The 22117-nt window shown below is 36.3% G+C and overlaps 1 protein-coding gene across 10 annotated transcripts in view; it reads right to left on the bottom strand.

Annotated features, from left to right (window-relative positions):
* Positions 1-3393: 3393 nt before the first annotated feature.
* The window catches only part of ppp6r3 (protein phosphatase 6, regulatory subunit 3), a 37019-nt gene continuing 18295 nt past the window's right edge, over positions 3394-22117 (bottom strand). For 2 of the 10 annotated variants that reach the window (XM_059334620.1, XM_059334619.1), the window contains exons 16-25: positions 20366-20412; positions 17202-17256; positions 16562-16692; positions 14252-14367; positions 13792-14002; positions 13554-13651; positions 12428-12623; positions 9542-9649; positions 7904-7978; positions 3394-6047 (exon numbers count right to left, since the gene is read on the bottom strand). In XM_059334620.1, coding sequence (XP_059190603.1) covers positions 5996-6047; positions 7904-7978; positions 9542-9649; positions 12428-12623; positions 13554-13651; positions 13792-14002; positions 14252-14367; positions 16562-16692; positions 17202-17256; positions 20366-20412 — 1089 coding nt within the window. In that variant the 3' untranslated portion in view covers positions 3394-5995. Of the gene's footprint in view, positions 6048-7903; positions 7979-9541; positions 9650-11452; positions 11529-12427; positions 12624-13553; positions 13652-13791; positions 14003-14251; positions 14368-16561; positions 16693-17201; positions 17257-20365; positions 20464-22117 lie in introns of those variants that run through there. The other 8 variants (XM_059334618.1, XM_059334617.1, XM_059334616.1 and 5 more) reach the window with 5 other exon arrangements.

A 22117-nucleotide genomic window follows, 5' to 3' on the forward strand; every position in this document is an offset into this window, starting at 1 on the left:
CACATATAACACATACATAAAAATCACACAAAAAAACAGTGAACACAAGAAATTGCATTAAAAATTAAAACAAACTCTAACCCAGTGGTTCCCAAAGTTTTTCTACTGGGCCCTTTTTCTACCTCAAATATATTTTCAAGCCCCCCGGCAGCCTCCGCACAACAAGCAATAATGGTCTTATCATATTTTTTCATCCTTGTTTTTTGTATTTGCAATATTTTGAGTAGAGTCATGTTCTCATTTAGCTTTTACCACACTGTAAAAATTGTTTGTAGAAATAACAGTAAAACTCTGTCAAATACATCAGAAATAGGGCATATAATTAAAAACTGTATATCACCTTATTAGACGATTTTAATTACTGTAAATCAAAGAATAGCACAAAACTAAATTTTTTCTGTCATAAACTGGAAGAAGCACACAGTTTTGCTGTAAAAATATAACATTTTCTACATAACAGGATTATTCAGTCTAAATTACAGTTTTTGCTGATATTTATATTTAAATTTAGAATAGAAAAACTCACTGTAATTTTTACGGTGAAGTTCTGGCAACCACAGCTGCAGGTATTTTTCACGTAAATTAAACAGATTTTTTGCAGCAGTGCAGCATTGGAGAACAAGGAAATCATTTCAACTTAGCCTTGCCACACCCCCCGTTTTGTAACCCTGGGCCCCCCTAGGGGTCACGCCCCCCAGTTTGGGGACCACTGCTTTAACCTGAGTGAATGTAAGTCAAGCTTCTAACGGTGGTGTTTATGGAAAGTAATTATTACCGATCTACCTAAGTAAAATGAGTTTCCTTTCAACGAGAATAATGGAAGTGCTGGACACTTGGCACAAAGGGAAGTAAGCTGCCTGAGAGGTAAAACTCTGGGAAGGCTGGCCCATGTACATAAACACAGGTCCATTTGAGATGGTGGGACAAATGATCTCAAGAAAGGTCATTAAAACAAATGCAAATCTCTCTTCCTACAACTGTTTGTTTTAGCAACTCAGAATTATCATTATGTTCAGTGGATACAAGGATTCACAGTTTAACATAATTTGTATATTTCTAATTTGTTCTTTTGGGGGCATAACACATTTCTCCGCTTCATGATCAAACTTTAAAACATTGATTTGACAGATGACAATACGAGTTGTACTCAATTCTATGTAGTACTTTGTAAGTGTTTAAAACCGATAAGAATATGCATCTTTAACAAATACAGGTGCATCTCAATAAATTGGAATATCATAGAAAGTTAATTTATGTCATTAATTCAATTCAAAAAGTGGAAATAACACATTACAGTCATGGAAAAAAAATATTAGACCACCCTTGTTTTCTTAAATTTCTCTTTCATTTTAATGCCTGGTACTGGTACAAAATGTACATTTGTTCGGAAGAATATAATAACAAAAATAGCTCATAAGAGTTTAATTTAGGAGCTGATATCTAGCCATTTCCATGGTTTTCGTAATGATTTTAGTTATCAAGAAAACCATGGAAACGGCTAGATATCAGCTCTTAAATTAAACTCTTATGAGCTTTATTATTGTCATCATTAAATCTGTCCAAACAAATGTACCTTTAGTTCTACAGGGCATTAAAATGAACAAGAAATTTAAGAAAACGATGCTCTAATAATTTTTTCCATGACTGTATATAGATCCATTACACACAGAATAAATTAAGACATGAAATGTTTCATTCAATTTCTTCTGATTATGGCTTACATTTAGTGAAGACCTAAACTTGATTCCAAAAGACCAATTTTAAAAAGTATGTTTAATACGGAAATGTTTGCCTCTGAAAAGTATGTACATCTATATGCAATAGCTGCCTAAGTACAAAAAAAGAAACCGGTCTTTACTCTATTAAACAGGAGCTGTTACTTTAGTTTTGAGCAGTTTTAAGAAAGTTACTTTAGATTATCAGTGACTCCACCTTCCATTTTGTTGATATAGTCACATGGCCATGTTGCTATGGTACAAGATAAAGTGTAACATTTATTAACAAATTGCTCATGTTTGGTGTAACTGGTTTGACATAAGTAACGGTGTATTTAAGATTAGACATGACGGTTGCTACAGTAATACTTACTTATTTACTTTTGTATGAATATTAGGAGTCTGTGCTAGTGTTTCACCAGAAATAATTACCCAAACATTGTCTCACCTCTTCTGTTTAGGTAATGTAAACACTTGCAGTAACTTAAATTGTAATATTACTCTGTGGCACTACATGCTAACATGTTAGCTCTGTCCTTTCACAGCTAATCCTTTCTTCTTCACTGTAAAGACAGTATGATTACAGATAACTTTCTTCCTTATAAAGTAAATGAGACCCTCTTTAGTTTGTAAGGTGTGGGGAGTCAATTTAGGTTTGGAGGTTTTATACGCACATGTGAAAATGGAGTTAAAATATTTTTTAGATGTTGAATAGTTTTAATCTTAAAACGCAATACTATATTTTTCAGTTCCAAATACCAGACTTAGTTTTGTGGCTGTTTACAATCACTGTAATTCACAAAAGTAAATGATAAACAGGTGCAGATTGCACACTTGTCTGCAGAAATCTGAGCTCATGATACGTTTTGTAAAACATACAGTACCAGTCAAAAGTCCTGACACCTTTAAAGGTGCACTATGCAGTTCTAAAGTCTAATTCCCATGTCCTGACACTATTTTGGGTCAATTTAATTCCCAGGTCATCAGATGCTGAAGCCTTTGGTTAGTGCACCCTAAAGGCACCCCAGCCAAAGTGTTGGTAGCTAATTTTCTCAGCTATCTTTCTCCAGAATTGAACACTGCATCTTTAATTTCTCACCCGTCTGTAGTTGCAACAATCAGGAATCCTAAAAGTTCTCTGCCACTTTCCATAGGCAATGGTACTGAAGATCCATACTAAAATACTTTTTAAAATAAGCTTTCTATTTTCTATTTATAGTGCTGTGCCCTGACTAATGGTAAGAAACACATAAAAAATAATTTTAAAAAAATGACTGACCTGTTCCAGGTGCTCTGTGACTGGAAGAACTTGCAGTGGTGCGGACATCGGCGCTCTTGAACTATGGCCACCATCAAAAATCCGTTATGTTTTAAGTTTCCATCAACATTTGTGCTGGTTTTCAAAGCATGAAAGCCTCAGACAAGATTTCAACATTCTGACTAACAGCCACCTAATGCAGTGTTTCACATAAAATGTAAATACAGATTCCAGTTAAACTTGAAGACTTGACAGTCCAGAAATATACTTAATTACATGGAGATTTCCTGATTTCCATTATGTCTAGAATTGTTTAAAATAATAATGAGTACTTAATCTCTAAAGAACTGGTCTAGCCTTTATAAAACCTTGTTTCAGAAAAGCCCAAGCCCAAAAAACCACCTGCAAAGACGACTTAGCTTCAGAAAGTAAGATGGAAATTTAATTATTAATAATCTGACAAAAAGTGGGTTGTACCATCACCTGTAAATAGCTTCTTGCCTTTCCCATGCTGGTACAGAAAACTTTGTGTTACATTTTCTTTTGGAACCAAATCCCAACCAGTGACTCAATTGTTCCCAAGATGGAACAAAAAAACAACAAAAAAACAAATTTCGTTGCAGGTACATGATTGGAAAATGGTCTATTTAGGGCTTCGTGCCAAAGTGAACCTAATATGGTTGGATATTCAGTAATGCTGCAACAGATCTGCTGCCAATCAAGATTAGTTGATAGCTTTTTATCAGTAGTCTAACAACTTGCCCATCATAAAAGTTGGTCCTATATTTATAATGTTAAGAAAATTAAGCAGCTCAAAATCCTGACATTTTTCTCAAGAATTGGTGAAGACCAAACCATAGCTAAAAGGCCATACACTGTATATACAGAGGCAACTAGAAATCCTAAATTACATTTCCAAATGAATCCATTGTCTCACGAAGGTGGAATTTTAAAAAGGGAAACTTTTCTGATTTTCAACTGGCTTTGTGTCACCAGGGGGCGCTGCAGGCACCTCAAAAATATATTCACAGAGCGGTTTGAAAATCGGCAAAGTTAAAGCAAAAGTGGTGATTCAAAGGAAAAACTGGTAGAACAAGGATGCATTCTGACAAGATGACTGTAGCTGCTTTGAACTCAGTGATGCTTTACTCAAACCATCATACTGAATTAAAAATTACAGCAAAACACTAGGATTTTGTGATGGTGGTGTGTGGTGTGTAGGGGGTTGCTTTGGTTACTGCTGACAGGACAAAATGCAATGCACAAAGGAAGGCAGGAACTTGGAATGAAGGCCAAAAAGCTGCACAGTATCTTCTGAGATAGTGCCAAACATTCTATCCTTCCACAATGAACAAATAGCAGGTTAACAACTTAATTTACCTTTTCAAAGTTATCCAACTGTGGCTAGAACTTGATCAGCAGCTGATATCACAGTAGTCCAAATTTACAATTGCAACTTAATTCTCTTCAGGTATAAATTCTTATCAGAATCACATGAAGCTCCACCAGGCTTGGCACTGGTTAATATTTCAGAGGCTAACTACTAATAGCTGGAATCATTTAATTTCATGGTCCTGCGTTTAGTTTGTGTACCAGCCAACCTTCTCTCTACCACCAAGCCATCTAATATGCTATAGCTACCTAAAATCCAAATTCTGCATAATGTTCAGATGCATCTTCAACCTGCAATAGAATTAGCTATACAGTCATGGAAAGAAATATTAGACCACCCTTGTTTTCTTCAATTAATTGTTAATTTTAATGCCTGTTACAACTTAAAGTACATTTGTTTGGACAAATATAATTATAATGAAAATAGCTCATAAGAGTTTAATTTAAGAGCTGATATCTAGACATTTTCCATGGTTTTCTTGATTATGATTTTGGTTATTAAAGAAAACCATGGACAATGGCTAGATATCAGCTCTTAAATGAAACTCTTATGAGCTATTTTTGTTTTTATCATTATATGTGTCCAAACAAATATACTTTGGTGGCTTAATATTTTTTCCATGACTGTACATGTGTACATCTAAAGGGAGACCCCAAATTGAGAACAATTGGTCTAAAAAGCACTTCAGAAAATGTTTTACATTGGGGCCAAAGAGGACGACTGTGGTTCTAAAGAAGTTTAGTTGGGACTAAAAAAAAAAAAAAACAAGCTCAGAATGCATTTGCAGCTCCCAGTTCAGGCTGTGGTGACGACATACGTTTTTTTCTCTCCTGTTTAGCCTTCTAGCTGCGAGGTAGGAACCCAGTTAGCATGAATGCAGCCTGCTAGAAGGGGAGAGTGCATGCTGGTATGGCTCTTTAGTAACAAAACATAACCATCATCTTACTTTCATAATAAATAAAAAAAATTATACCAAAAAAGCGTGTCAAATCTTACTCAATGCAGAAGAATACAAGAGAAAAACATTTACAAATATTACCTGCAGCAAAATAAAACTTTAAACGTGTTTCTTAAAACGTGTTTCAATTGGTAGGAGCAGCTCTGCTCGTCGACACAGACCAATGGTGGGTGAAAATTTTTAAATATAGCAACTGTTGTATTAAGTGTGCAGGATAACAGATCCGGCCAGTAACAACAGCTTAGTGGTTGGTTGAGACGCCAACCAGCTATTTCCTGTTTCTGTGGTAATTAATCTTATGTTTCTGTATACATTTTTATTTTTATAAAATATTTTATTCATACAATCATTTCTTTAACTATAGCAACATTACTATTTAATTTTGAGTGGCAAGATATCAGTCGCACATCACCTCATAAGATCAATAGTATATAAACAAATGCAGAAAAAAAATTATTCTGTATCCATTTGAGTATGTCTCTCATTTTGTTTCTCAGTTCATCCTGTGTCTGTACACCTGTTTGTCTGTCTGTGGTGAGCCAATGGGAGTATTGCTGGTCCTGGTGGGGGCGTGTGATTGGTACAGCTCTGAGCAGTGGCCTCCGCTGGCTGGCCAGGAAGAGGTCCCGCATGGCAGAACAGGCTGGACATTGGCTGGCGTTAGACGACCCTCATGCAGGCCCGTTGACAGCTGGCTCTGAGGACACGGCACTCTGGTCCAGTCTAGGTAGAAATGCAAAGATAGCAATATGGATCCAAAATTAGCAGTTAGAAACCATAGAAAACAGTATGTTTAACACTGGACTGACAGTTCAGTGTATCGTAGTAGCACATTGTGTTGCAAGGATACCAAAATTATAACTTGGAGTATCTGTTCATATTTTTAAGAGCAAACTTAAGACTTATCTTTTTAATTTGGCTTTTACTTGAACCATTTTTAAATATTTTTCTGCTCATGCATCTAAGTGTTATAACATCTTCTCTTTTATTTATTAGTCTATTTTTTTTAATCATTTTAATTTAGTTCATCATTTTCATCTTTTTTTAACTAGCTTTATTACATTTTATTGTAATTAATATTACACACTTTGTTTTTTTATTTTATCTTGACTTACTTTATTTTTATTTATTTTATCCAATTAATTTCTAACCTGCCTCCAGCGTTTCCTCACTACTCGCATTGAGATGGCGCTTTCACAGTTTGTGCTTTGTTTATAATGGGATTATTTTTTTCCCTCCTTTTTTTCGTTTTTATGTTAAGCACTTTGTGTAACACTTCTCTTGTATGAAAAATGCTATACAAATACAGTCTGATTGATTGATTGATATCTCACAAAAGTGAGTTAAAAAAACTGGCGCCCCCTACAGGCACATCAGTAACAGTTCACATGAACTGAGTGGTACTGCAGCACGGCGAGACTGTTCTGTTAAAGTTCTGTGAGAAGTTGATAAAGGAAACGCTGCTAAAATCAGGAAGATGCCACACTAACTTTAGAACGCGCCATGTTTTGTCCTAGTAGTATTTGTGAGGAGAATGTGATTCATCTTACTGCTTTTCCTTTGTGTCCATTTCAATTTTGTATAATTTGTTAATGACGAACAAACATGGTGGTGTCTGGTGTGAATTAAAATTATACTTTAACACGTGCAATTTGGTGGATTGTGCATTTGTTGAATTACAGGAGATGGTTGGACAGATTCAGGAAAAATGGTGGAAATATTCTAATCAGTACATTCAGTCAGCAATTAGAGCTGCTTTCTCATTTTTCTTGCTTTTTTGGAAGGAGTTCTGTTGATACAGTGATGTGCTCAGAGTGGGACCGTGCAGCCAGCAATGGTTCATCGCCAGTTTTAATCTGTCATTTTTAAAGTACCAGTATTACCTTTCTAGTAGAGGTGTGAATCAGCAGAGGCCCCATGAACGATTTTATCCCGATACTTGAGTCACAATACGATATTATCGCGATTTTAAGCATTTGGCGATATGGTAAGTACTGCAATACAATATATTGCGATTTATTGTTTAACTGCATTTTGTGTCCACACAATTAAATAAAATCAAGAATTGTTTTGTCATATAAGAGAAAATTCTCAGTCTATTCATCTCACTTCAATCTTTTTATTTTTTATTATTTTTTATTTCCCACAGACTGACCAAAGTTTTCAGTCAAACTGAACTGACATCAAACATGTATAGATGACAACTGCAGCATTCTCACATTTTCATCAACTTTAAGCTTCACTGCTCTCAATTTTTTTTAATGAAACATAAAAAAAGCCTAACTTGGCAGCGTTATTTTACTTCCCCACACGATATCCTGACGCACATGGTACCTATAGATTCCTTAGATTCTAGTTTCATATGAGACCAGTATATTCCTAAAAGTGAGCCCGCTACAACGTCCGGAAAAAAAAGACAAATACTGCTGGCTTGCCGGCCATCTGAACATTAAATATCGATACTTCGTGGCCATAAATCGATATATCACCACCCAAAATATTGCGATACTATGCTGTATCGATCCCCCCCCCCACCTCTACTTTCTAGTATCAAAGTGAGCAAAGTCAGTCAGACTTACTTGGCCTCCTCTATGGCGGTCATCTCCTCTAGAGGACCATTGGGAAGCTCTGCAGGGGACCGACACTTCTCACTGCTTACAGGAGACACAGGAGAGGAGAAAAAAGTTCAACAAATCATATCAACAAGACTCTTGCTAAATATGGGCTTGCATCTTACATTGTACCATAACTGGTACAAAAACAGGATTCAACATTTTTAAACATGCTACCTACAGATTTGGTTCACTACATAATGCAAATGTAGATAGAGTAAATTATTCTATTACACTATCATCACACTATGCACTAGGCTATGTAAAACCCATGCTGAACACATACGAGTGTTAAATCATAATCTATTTAGAAATTTAAAATCCCTCTCTCTTTAATTTACTCATTCCTTTCTACCACACTGCATCAATTAATTTTATTTCTGGTTTAACATTTACAGTACAGTTTCCATTTTGTGATTGCTTAAATTTAAACACATGTATGCATTGTGGAACCTAAAAAAGTAAATCAATTCTAGCCCACAGAGCAACAGATGGAGCTCTGATTGGTCAGATGTCTGCCAAACATAACACTTTTAGGTTATACATTGCTTTCATGTCTTTAAATTAAAGAGTCAAGAGTAACTTCAACTAGGGATGGCCATTTGGAAAAAACCTGCCAACTTGATTATCTATAACGTTAACGGACAATTAATCGCTGCATGCCTACATGTGCAAAATAAAAGATAAATATACAGTACTATGCAAAAGCCTGTTTTGATAACGGATGCTTTTATTTTGAAAGGACGAAAAGAGACATGATCCTGTCAATCAAAACTAAATCAACTGAGATTAAACTGTAAATATAACGTCAAGGATTTCAATTTTTTATGATTTACGACCCGAAGAGGCACGAGGTTAGTTTTCACAGTAAGCTTGCATATTTAAGTGTGTTTTGTGTTTAAATAAGTTTTGGATAAAATGAAACCTCGTAATTCATGCTAGCAAGTTTTGATACAGTAAGCTAGTTTTGCTCCAATGAATACTCTTGTATTTCTCTGTGTTTTATAATTGTTATTGCAAGTTTCAGTTTGCAAACTGTAGCTTTATCTAACTAAATTCTCAGCTCATTGGCTTGTTGACGTACGGCCGCAGAACTGAACGCTCGTCTGTGTTTCAGTTCAGTGAGTACTGATACGCAGTCAGAGATAAAACAAAAAAATATACAGATTGATTAAAAATTCCACGTGATCGACCAAATTGTTAACGACCATTTATCAATTATCGATTAATTATTTCCCTCCCTAACTTCAACATTCCAATATTTCCTTTTTCACCTGCTATCTTTTTCTATATTTGAAGTATTGCAAGGGCTCATTTAAAGGGGAAATCTAATTTTACTGGAACAAATTCCTCATTTTAAAAAGTATCAATTCATATTAATAAAGACTGAATATATATTGTTCTTGATACTTCTGGCAGTATGATGGAGGCACTGTGGCACTGCTGCTAGCTGTATTAAGATTATGACATGAATGAAGTTAATCACAAATTTTTGTCACAATTTTGACAAACCCATAACGAAAACTGCAGTCTCTTCACAAATATTCTTAAGTGTGTGTGTGTGTGTGTGTGTGTGTGTGTGTGTGTGTGTGTGTTGTGTCTGACCCTGTTTTGGGACAGCAGGCTGCGGCTGAGCTGTTGACGCCTGTTCTCTCCGAATCCACACACTCCCCTACTGAGTATTTCTCTGAAGAAGCACTCTTCTCTTCATCACTGAACAACACAGGTACACAGAAAAACACACAAATGTACATCAATACTATGCAAGGTGATTCACAGCAACTCAACAACTCCCCACAGAAACACACAGAACACAGAGATGTGAACAGTGACGCATGCTGAACTGGCTGACAAGAGCACACAGTAAAAACAAAGGATGAAGGTGTTGAAATGGTTAACTGTGAACAGTATGTAGGAAAGCATCAAAATGTACAGCAAATGGAGAAAGTCAACGGTTTTGATTGTTTTGCAGTGGAACTTTGTTTTATTTTGTAGTTACAGAGCCAGCAGATAGTAGGTAGGCCTTCGAACTGATTTGGACACTAATTAGACCAAAATTTTCCAGCCGTCAGTCTTGCTTTGTCTCAGAGAACCACCAATAATCTTGATGAGGCCTCAATCAAAGCAAAACACCCACAAACATCCTACATAATTATTCTGCACTAGTTAAGTTCAGAAAATAAGTTGTCGTATTATACAGAGAATATGTGCCTGATGAAAAGTCTCTGGGATTGTTGCTATATATTTATACCAGTATCTCCATACTTCATTAAACCTAGTCTTATTGAGTATGAACAAAAACATGTACACATTAATGTTGCTTAATTTACAAAAAAAGGACACAACCACTCCTGATGAAACTTTATGAAACTAGAAGGATATTGCTATTGTGCAAAATTGCAATGCTCAAAAGTAAAGCTTTTTTCTTCCTAAATAATTTGGCTGCTTGTTTGTTGACTATAGGCCTCTGGATATTTTGTATTATTGTCACAAAGGAATTACGATATTATAATATTGATACATAGCCGATAAGTAAATTTAAAAAAAACAACTCCAGTGCCTACCTCGAAGCCAATTAAAAGAGAGAATATATATATATATACAGTCATGGGGAAAAATATTAGACCACCCTTTTTCTTCAATGTCTTGTTCATTTTCATGCCTGGCACAACTTTCTTGACAGTAACCAAAATCACTAACAAAAACCCCATGGAAAATTGCTCGGTATCAGCTCTTAAGTTAAACTCTTATGCACTATTTTTGTTGTTATCATTATATTTGTCCAAACAAATATAGCTTTAGTTGTACCAGGTATTAAAATGAACAAATGCAATAAAGAAAACTAGGGTGGTCAAATCATTTATTCTATGACTATATATGTAGGTCTTAATAATTACAATAATTATTATATTTATACATGTGTTTTTAAACTGCTTCAAACTGGTTTCTGAAAAACAAAATGTGCAGTCATCTTTCTACAATATTGAGTATTGTTTTATGCAAGCAATTGTACAAAAGAGGCCATGCTGTATGTGCCGTTTTACTGATGCTGTGTAATGAGTCATTGTTATTATAAATGACGGAGGAAAAAAGAAAAATGTATGTCATTATTCATATTAGCAACTACGCAATGTGAGGCTAAAATCATTATCATTAAAATGTACTTTGTGTGCAGTCGAAATCTGATGAACGGACTTATTATTTAACTGGTCTTTGAATACGTTGACTTATCAGTAAATGCATGATATAAATCAATGTTTAGGCCATTTCAGAAAACTAGCCTGTAATTCCAGTATATACACATATATATGTATATATATATATATATATTATTTTCAATATTTAAATCCAGTAAGCCTATAAGATAAAAGCCATTTGCTATTTGAATAAACTAAAAAACTGCACTTTGACAACACCTTTGGTAGAAACACATGCAGAATGGAAATAATGAAATAAACAAACAAGGAGCTGAAACCAAAGAAGAAGATCAAAATTGGGAAAGAAAAGTTGGTGGTTGACGTGACAACAAGACTACATCACGGCTGCAGGCTGATCTCTGATTGGCTGTACATACCGATAAGATTTCAAAACTCTGAAGAAGACCACACCCACAACGCACAGCAAGAGAGAGAGGAGGGGAAGCTCAGGTTGTAAGTGTCGCTCAGTTCATCAGACAGTTGTTATTTACTCAGACAGACAGACAATATAATGCAGCATCAACAAGGGGACAGACGGACAGAGGACAACCAACTTAAAAACCTGTGGATTTAGAATAGGCAATTTCACTATGGAAGCATTGTTGAAAAGCATCAAGCAGGACTGAAAGGTGGCCGGAAAAAGGTTTTAGTTAAGTTATTTGTGGAAAGAATAGAGGCTACAGGCAAGTAGGATGGTTACAGTTGATATATTTTTGTGTAATGGTTGGTGTTGTAGCTGACCAGGACCTCACATAGGGGCCTCCCTGAAAAAGCTGTTTCACTTAGGCTTAGTCAATTAGCTTGTTGTGCTAACCTCAGCACCAGAGACTGCATACAGCCCTAACGAACTCAGCCATCTTGCTGCCAACTTGCCCGCATCTCTGGCCAGACCTTCAGACACTTGCCTATTCTGAGGCATCCAGCTAATGTTATGTTGTTAGTAACAAGATGTGAAATGTTGTTTTCTTTTCTGACAAGTGACTGATTCATACCAGAGCTTGCACACACTGACGTCAACAGTACCTATACTATTGAAAAAATCCAAGTCTTTCAACAATTTTTTTTTTTTTTTTTAATTCTTGTGCTGGTGTGCTGAAAAAAAATTACCAGCTCTAAGAACCTGGTTTGAACCCATTTCTGGCGGAAATTTAGTCTGCTGCCACTTTGGTGAAAACATAATGCAAAGAACATTCCAGTGTTCCCCCTCAAACACCAGGATGACATCTTTAACACTTTCAGCCTTTTAGCACAGAAAACTACAGTGTGTTTTTTTGTGTGGATGCGTTTGGCGAACCTCTTGAAGACGGCAGTCTCAGTCTTGGCATCAACAGTGAGGCTGACCGTTTCTTTCATGGAGCCATTGATGACCGTCTCTGTGATGCTGCGTTGCTCACATGAAGCAGTTTCCTCCTCCGCTTTAGATCTCCCACAATCCTTTGGTGAGGTGGAGGAGGAAGAAGCCACACTGGTACCCAACCAGCCATCACAATCTAAAGATGTTAAGAAAAGTAACAATTGGGAGTCAGACTAGGGCTGGGCAATATACCGATATAAAAAATATATCGACATATTTTTAAATGTGATATGGAATTAGACTATATTGCATATATCGATATAGATCCATTTTTTTTCTTTTATATATAAATGCTGCCCTTACTAGGGTTTGTCAAATTTACTTCTTTTGTAATGTATGTTATTCTTTTCTCATATATTTATTCCAGAAAAAGATTGACCTATTTTATTTTATAGGGTAATTTTATTTAAGATATTTTTTTAATTTAAATGTGCACTTTATGGAGCTTTGATTTTTTTTAAAAAGGTACTCCTGTTATACAGTATTTATGTTCACTTAAATAAACAGTTTCAATAAAACTACTTGTAACATGTCATATTTGACTTTGACTGAACATTTGCTCTCACTTTACAATAAAAATATTGGAATATATAACATATATCGATATTCAGCCTAAATATATCGGGATATGATTTTTGGTCTATATCGCCCAGCCCTAAGTCAGATCTGACCATGGTCAAGATTATTTAAGCTGGATCAACAATTGACAACTCATTGCTACCCTGACAAGAGGTATATTTAGTCCCAGCTGCTGCGGCATGAACAGAGCACACCCAGACAGCATGCTGCTGTGCTACTGTCAGTCATCTACATTGAATTAACTTTTGATATTGTAAATGCATAAATAAAAGAAGACATAATTTAATTTGTATGTTCATATTTCCATAATTAAAAGCTGGAACTCTAGTAATTTATGGATCTGTGCAATTCACTTCATTTACCTCACACGATCCTGCCCTGTGTTAATATGTGAATGGACTCTGGTGCATAAAATTCCAAGGGCTATTCATTTTAAAACATAAACAGGAGGTGATGAGTTAAATTATTTCTTGTGCACACATCTTACCTTCAGGCTGCATAGGTGCATTGACCCCCAGAGGGTCTATTGTCTCTATGCTGGTTTCCATAGCAACAGGAGAGTTGCACCTCAGAGGGTCTTTGGGGCTGAAAGAGAACAATTTCTATTTATAAAGAACTCTCAGATTCAAAGACAATGAAAGCCCGAAGCAAGTGAAGTTCTTCTGTAGCTGCATCACTGCAGGCACATCAACAGGACTGACCCAGAGTGTGTTAGGATGTCCTACCTGACAGGGGTGAAGTTGGAGAAATCGGCCCAGCCTGTTTCAGAGTTGGAGTTAGCGGAAGGAGCCGAGCTCCATGCTGCCTCGGGGAGGTCTTCTGTGGAGGAGGAGGACAAGGGAGAGGAGGCAGCGGGGTTGTTAGGGCTGGAGGCTGGAGCTGTGGATGTACCTGTGTCCATGGGGATGTCATCAAAATTGGCTGTCCACACAGGCCCTAAAATGTAATAATGACAAAAAAATGCTAGAACTCTGTCTGGAAAAGTAAGGTTTTGAACCCACCACTACTCCAACCTGCATGGACATTACCTAAATTATAAGCACTATATGCAAAATCCTAACCCAAACTTAATTAATCATGAATCATCTTAATAGGGCTAAATGTTCTAATTCAATCCTAAACCACGTCCAGCCTCACATTTTCTTTCTTGGGTTTATTTCTCATTGTTATTGTGTTACAACCAACCTGTGTCGACTTCCATTCTGTCATCGGTGCTGGGGTTGGAAGCTTCGAATGGATCTCTCTTGGCATCCTCCTCCTCCGAGTCTGTGCTTTCCTCACTGTCCGTGCTGCCTGAACTCCTGAGATGAATGCACAGATCAAGATTTATTTCTAATTCGCATTGGGATAAATGTGGAGCAACAAAGAGAAATCCAAACTCATAAAACATGGCTGTTAAGGATAAAAACTGTACAGTGTTGCTGGCACCAAGAATCTTTAAGTGCCAGATAGTGCCAATTAATCAATCAGTAGAAAGTTAGCAATACAGAGTTTCCGGTGTATTACAAGCAAGTATGTAAACATTTATGCTCACGACACAACCAGCTGTCTACGCTGATGCAATCTGGAATGAATAAGAAAACTGTTGATTGGCAATGAAGAGCACCATCATGGGCCAGACTTTGCAGCCGAGCTATTACTGCTTTTGGGTAATCACAGCTTAACAACCAACTAGACCCATTGAGAGGATATATGGCTTTCCTTTGCATTTTGACAATAAGGGAGTTTCTCAGCAGTTTCCAGAACGGAAGTGCTCACACATCCAATTGCAGAAAAATCTCCAAAATGTTTTGATATCAAATCGCAGCACAGATTTTTCTATGGTGTTGCTCATGTTCTTAGTGTGTTAATGTAGTATTCCGGGGGGATTTTTGATCATTCTTATCAGTTTTTGAGTAGTAAATAATGCATTTGGCAGAAAAAAACGTGTGCAACAAATGGTATCCACCTAAAAGTTGCTACAATAACTGAGACATACAGGTGCATCTCAATAAATTAGAATATCATGGAAAAGTCCATCTCCAGTAGTTCAAGTCAAAAAGCCCCAACCAAGTATTGAGTCATATAGATGGACATACTTTTCAGAGGCCAACATTTCCATAGATACTTCTTAAAATTGGTCTTTTTTAATATTCCAATTTTTGAGACACTGAATTTTAGGTCTTCATTAAATGTAAGCCATAATCATTACAATTAGAAGAAATTAAATAAATTAAGACATTGAATGTTTCATTCTGTGTGTAATGGATCTATATAATGTCTTATATCCACTTTTTGAATTAAATTACTGACATACATAAACTTTTCTACGATATTCTAATTGATTGAGATGGACCTGTAAATGAGCATGGAAATGGCCTTCTTACACTCATATGATAAAAGCCTTCATACTCTTTCATAAATTTTAATTAAGAAATGTATTGATAGCTTTTTAATTTCTGAATTCTGACTAGAAAAATTAGAAAATTCTGAGCTGCATCTTGAATTAATGTTCAGGTTCACACCATGTCTATGTAGCATCCACTTCTGACCTGCTATCTCCCCTTAAAGGTCCCCTGTTCCCCACCCATACCCCTCAAAAAAGGGGCAGAATGCTACCAAAGTATCTTATTGAGTGCATTTCTAAATCATGTGGCCACTTTTCTACTACCGTAATTTTCGGACTATAAGCCACGCCTTTTCCCCCATTTTTCGATTCTGCGGCTTATATAACGGTGCCGCTAATCTATGGATTTTTACAGCTAACGGCCACTAGGTTACCTCCTGAATCTATGGATTTTACAGGTTACAGTCCACCAACTTTAACTCTAGGGGCTCTATGACCGGTCTGCGAGGAGCGGCGGGCTCCAGCAGGAAAAGCTGGAGGCAGGTGTACGTACCAGATCGGCTGGGCTGCCAGATCGGCTCGGGGTCCTTCATATACTTTTAAGCTATTTTTCACTTGTCTGTGTGTATTTGTGTCGAAAGCTACTTAGTTTGTCGGAGTCGCCGTGCCGTAATCAGCGGCAGACGAAGGACCCCGAGCCAATCTGGCAGGGCGCCGGAAAAGAGTGAAACAGGTAGCGCGCAAAAGTAAAAGTGAAACCGAGAGTGGTACGAGAGACAGAATGAGAGCAAGACCGACATTACGAGAGCGAGATAGTTTGTGCAAAGGAAGTTTTCATGCACAAACCGTCATTATGGAAAACAAACGTAGAAATGCATATGATGCAGCTTTTAAGTTAAAGACAGTCAATCTGGCTGTAAAAGAAGCTTCCTCAAGCAGCCATCTCTTTCCCGACAATCCCCTCTGTGCACGAACCCTTACATATGGTAATTAAACATCAAAACACCTGCGGCTTATAGTCCAGTGCGGCTTATATATGTACACATCATTCAATTTAGCTGCTGCGGCTTATACTCCGGTGCGCCTTATAGTGCGGAAAGTACGGTACTTCAAAGGACTGTTTGATTCAGTGAAGGTGGAATAAAGTTCAGTGTGTGTGTTCAGCTGACCTGGGGCGTCTCTGTGCCTCTGGTGCAAAGGTGACATCTTTTTCGTCCCAGATGTCCTCCTCATCTGAACCAGCGTCTTCAAACTGCTGGATTTTCTCCTTACAGCGTGCCTCAAACAGAGCTATATTCGCCTGGGGAAACACACAAGGACATCATACTTAGAAAAAAAACAGTTTTAGAGCTACAGTATGTCCACATACAAACTAGGTATGATTGTATCCTGCCGAACAAAAGCCAATCAACCGAGAAGCAGACATTAACATGTATACCTCCAGCATGCCTCAAACAGAGCCATCTCAATGGAAATAACTTACAGTATAGCCATGTATTCTTAGGTTTTTACTGTTATTGTTAAAACCAGTGCTACAGTATCTGATTAAGTCACTGATTGTGGTTTGATATCTGTACTTTGCGATAGCCTACATTTGAAGCAAAAGCTACGAGCAAAGATTTATTTAGCTCATATTCTACACATCTGCCAAATATTTGTTGTGTAGGAAGAATTTTTATTTCCTATCATCCAACTTTGTAGCATCTGCTTCTAATTGAATTTTAACAGTGACCTCAGAACAATACAAGACATGTCATATTGATAAAATAACATTTTCATTTTTTCATGATTAATAATCAAAGTACTTACACTTTCATTTGTATTCAGTGAAAAATTGATGTCTGATATTCTATCAAAGGGAATACTGCAATGTTAAAGAGAACAGAGTTTAGTTAAGTTAGGGTCGTTAGGCATACACATATATGGCAACACACAGGGAGACATCTGTAACACTTGTTCAACACTGCACTAAAACTTATTCTCACCCCATGCTGGAAGAAGAAAAAAAAGCTTTTCTTTTTCTAACAAGGAAGCAAAAAAGCTCTCAACATTGCTTAATGGATGGCAAAGTTTCTCAATATACTATTCTGTATGCAACATTTCAAATAGTTGATCAATCATTTGAGAAAGTCCAACATAAGGAGAAATGTTTGCCACCTTACCCAAAGTCAGATAAGGAAAATGTCAGCTCAAGGCTTAGACTAGCTTAACACAAAGAGTGGAAGCAGAGGGAAAATGTGATCCTCGCTCTGGGTGAAAAACACGCCTCCCAGCAACTCTTTACCCAACTGTTGATAAAGGTAGCAACTAAGAATGTGTTGATGGCTTTTTCAATTGATAGTTTGTACTGGATGGAAAGAAATCTGGATATAATTGTGCCTAAGGGACATTTTTTTGTTTCCACAGAGTGCTTTATATGGGCCTCAAGATACAGATACATTACATACAACATAAATACATTTGTACAATTTACATTGTGCGTTATTGTGATTAGTAAGCTATGTAATTGAGCACCACTATGGCTAAAGTAAAAACTTTCACATAGTCGGGGAAATAAAGTGTTAATTCTGGTCGTTTTTTTGAGAAAAGACTAGGTTTTTAATACTTAACTTACTTTAACCTGCCATACTGTTTTCCTGTGTCTTTTGTGTGTCTTTGACTAACAGGACAGCTTAAAACAGGGATCCAGGACTGATAATTCTTATCATGACTGCTCAGGTCAATATGCATACATGAAATCTTCAACATGTTCATGATTAGAATCATCAATCGAGAGTCAAATAGTTTCACCAGATGCTTCACCAGCTGACAAAGCTGTCAGCAATCATACAGGAGAGAAGCTCCATGCTGCAACAGGTTTTTAGAACTGCACTGTGACCAGAACACACATTTTATTTCTGTATGACATTGTATGAAATGTCATACATTTAAACAAAGGCATTTAAATGCACTTCTTACAAGCAGAACACGAGATTTGACACCATGGGTTAAAGAGCGACTACGTTTTCACATTCGACTAGCAGTTTCCTCAAGCTTCTAGTTTTTGTGCTGAGCTAGGCTAAAACTCTCCTGGGCCTTCTCGTGGCTGGAAAGGCTGTTAAATGAATATAAAACTTCTCATCTGACTCTGGTAAAAAATGTTTAATTTCTTTTAGATCAAATTGTCAGACTGTGGCCTTTGATAACACTGTTATGTAAAAATGTACCTATCCATAGGTAAACCCAACAATCTCCATTCCCATCAGCTCATGCCAGCATACACACCCCATACAATCCTAATTACTATTCCCCCACTTCTCAAAGTTTGGGAGAAAAAACAAATGGCACACATGTACTACAGGAAGGACAGTAATTGTATCCCAATTAGTTTTTTCACCAAATCACACTTCGAATTGTGCATTCATGATGACTAGCAAGTAGCTGACCTGTATATCCCTGTGTTTTTAAAGCACAACAGGGGGAAATGCATGTCAAATATACATTTGTTCAGGCCTCGGATAATCAAGTCCTTTCCTTGTTGACCCTTAAATGCAAAGTCAGATAAGTTCCAGGCATCTTGACTGCACAGATGAAAAGACCACCAAACAGACATTTGCCTAAACTAGAACGTGAGCGTTTCCAGGTACACCAATACAACCGTTCTGTAAGTTACACACCTCAACCTCACAGTAGATTCCCTTCATGTTACCATTACATGAATTAGTATCATATAGATCTGACAGAAAATTCATGGCAGCAAGAAATTTTGCTTTGTGTTCAATCTACCATTGGCATTGCCAGCCCTTTAGTTGGGTAGTTTTCCAATCTTAAGACATGCACACATGAATCTTAATTTATTGGAGATCTGTATGATACTGTTGCATACAGATACTGTATGTGAAAAGTGAAAAACGCTACCTTAAAATTGCTCTTTTGTAGAGGGATTTCAGGAATTAATGTCAGGATTTGATGAATAGATGCTGAACATTTGTATTGGTGTATTGCTTGTTTCACCCAGCCCAAAGTCTCATTTTGCAAAGTCTAATGTAAAAATACTCTACTTCAAACCACAAACTGTTTAAAGTGAGGCAGATATCAATGATCAACTGACATCCATCTCCCCTAGCCCACAACTGTTGCACAGGATTGTACCCCCCCAAATCAGCCTGCCCTAAGGAATGTAGAAAGGGACAGCGCACAACAGTACAAAAGCTGGATATTACGGCTTCTTCTCCACTAGTTTCTACTACTTTATTGTGGTAGCCATATCAAAAAGGAATAGCATCAGTTTTAAAATGATTTTTTCCCCACTGTTGTTGATCTTTTTTGTAGCAAACTGGAAAAATACATTTTACATTATATATTCCAGTCTTTTGCTGCATTCAGATTTTAATTTCAACAAGTTTAGAATATGAACCAAAACACACAATTCTTGTGTTACAGTCATGAAAAAATCATTAGACCACCCTTGTTTTCTTCAATTTCTTGCTCATTTTAATGCCTGGTACAACTAAAGGTACATTTGTTTGGACAAACATAAAAACAGAAATACCTGAAAAGAGTTTAATTTAAGAGCTGATATCTAGCCATTTTCCATGGTTTTCTTGATAATGATTTTGGTTATCAAAAAAAAAACATGGAAGCTGGCTAGATATCAGCTCTTAAATTAAACTCTTATGAGCAATTTTTGTTGTTAATATATTTGTCCAAACAAATGTACCTTTAGTTGTACCAGGCATTAAAATGGACAAAAAAGGAAAGAAAAAAAAGGTTTAATAATATTTTCCATGACTGTATGACATTATGACAGTGGGTCAGAGAATTAAGCATTTAAAAAAAATCTTTTAAATGTGATACGCCAAATAAATATGCTCTTATTGAATGAATGAATTAACCTGTCATGCCAACTTTGTAATGCCATTAGTGCCCTGTCCCTTCAGGGTTACACAGTAATATTTAGACAGCAAGTCCAGTCATGCAGGATGAGTACTCACTCCACAACATCGTCCTGATCAGCAAACTCTTCGTCATTGAAGCCGAACTGCTCAATAAAATTGGACGTCATTTGTTGCATCTGATAATCAGAAAAGGCCTGGCAAACCCAGGACCAACGATAATGATATAGTCTTGGCTCTACACAAAGCTGGTGATTACTTGCAGTACAGAAAATAGCAAATGCATATACTAGTTTGTAAATACTAAACGACTGTATAACATGTGGGCTAGAAAGGTTAATAGCTAAAAAAGAAGCACAAACATGCAATTACAGTCAGAGGCCAAAATGCGTTAACATTAGTTAAAACTATATCAGTCAATTCTATTTCATTTAAAATAACTGGAAAGTTTCCTAAACATTAGTAGTTAGGTAAATTAATTCAAAACAAGGTTGAAAATGTTCCTGTAAAGTGTTACTGTGCATGACCCATAACCCTCATTCAACCTCACTCAACTCACAATTCACAATAATGGGTTCACCATACAGTGAATTTTTTAGTTTTAAAACAGATTGAGGACAACTTATTAGTGAAAAAGATTCTTTAGTTTCTCAAACAAAAATCTAAACTATATTTTCTAATTTAAATAAATTAAGTCTCTTCAAATAAACAATCTAAGGGTTAGCCTGTATTCCTAGCATGGAATTTACATGTAACCTTTTTAGGCATATCACTAGATCTACTGTTTATTTTCTGCTAAGATCTCTAGACATTCACTTCATTGTCTGTTATATTCTCACCCATTTCATTCTCTGAAATGACCCTGGGTCTTCACTAATGTATTTAGAGTATGTTAGGCGGCCACTTTGATACGGCTGCCATCGCAATTAATTTTTCCTTTTTTTCCCCTATTTTTCCTTTATCTCAGATTAACACCCTTGTGAAGAATCATTACATTACTGTTTTAAGTGTGATATTCTATTTATGTTGTCCGATTCTCTTTAGTTCCTTGCCTGCTCTTATTAATTATATTATTAATAATATTAATTAATTAATAATTTTATCTGATTATTGTATTCCTATCTTATTAATGTCCTACATCTTATTTTATCTTTTTTATGAATAGTGCCAAGAGTAGACTAGAGCTTTAGTACAACTCCGATTGGGACACTGAACATTAATTATCTCTTCTTTTTACAGTTTCATTAAATTTACATTTTTCAAAGTGAACTTTTTTTGTTTTTGTGTAAATATACAAACTCTAAATACTGAATCTCATGACACCTATTTTTATCTTCCCTTTACACTTTGTCCCAACTTGTTTTTATGAAAAGGGGTTATAGCTCTAAAAGCTGACGGACACATTCTCTCTGCAAATACCTTGCCTTCATTGTACAGTTGAACCTGTGTTAACCTACTTATGACTAATAAAACAAACTGAGAAAGTATTTTCAGATTAAAGGCCTTTTCACAGGGATGTGTAGTGTTTGAACTCTATGTATTTCAATAGATGAATACAATTTGGTGCATTCTGCTGGGGAAATACACAGCATATGCATAGAATATGGCTCCAGGAAAAACATCTCTATTCCTGAGTTCTGACTTTGTTCAATCAAAAGAAACTGATGTTGATAACATTTGTCTTTCAATTACTCGACCTGTCAGGCGTTCTATACTTTTTAAAGTAGCCACTATAAAACATCACATTTCAATAGAAAGATAGTTTTCCTCATTTTGTTGCTTTTTGGGGGTTTATTGGCACTTTTTTTATAAGAAGTGGGACTGTGTTAATTCTATACTAATCACATATTG

This window comes from Centropristis striata, chromosome 6 (genome assembly GCF_030273125.1).
Source record: "Centropristis striata isolate RG_2023a ecotype Rhode Island chromosome 6, C.striata_1.0, whole genome shotgun sequence".
In the NCBI taxonomy this organism is placed as follows: domain Eukaryota; kingdom Metazoa; phylum Chordata; class Actinopteri; order Perciformes; family Serranidae; genus Centropristis; species Centropristis striata.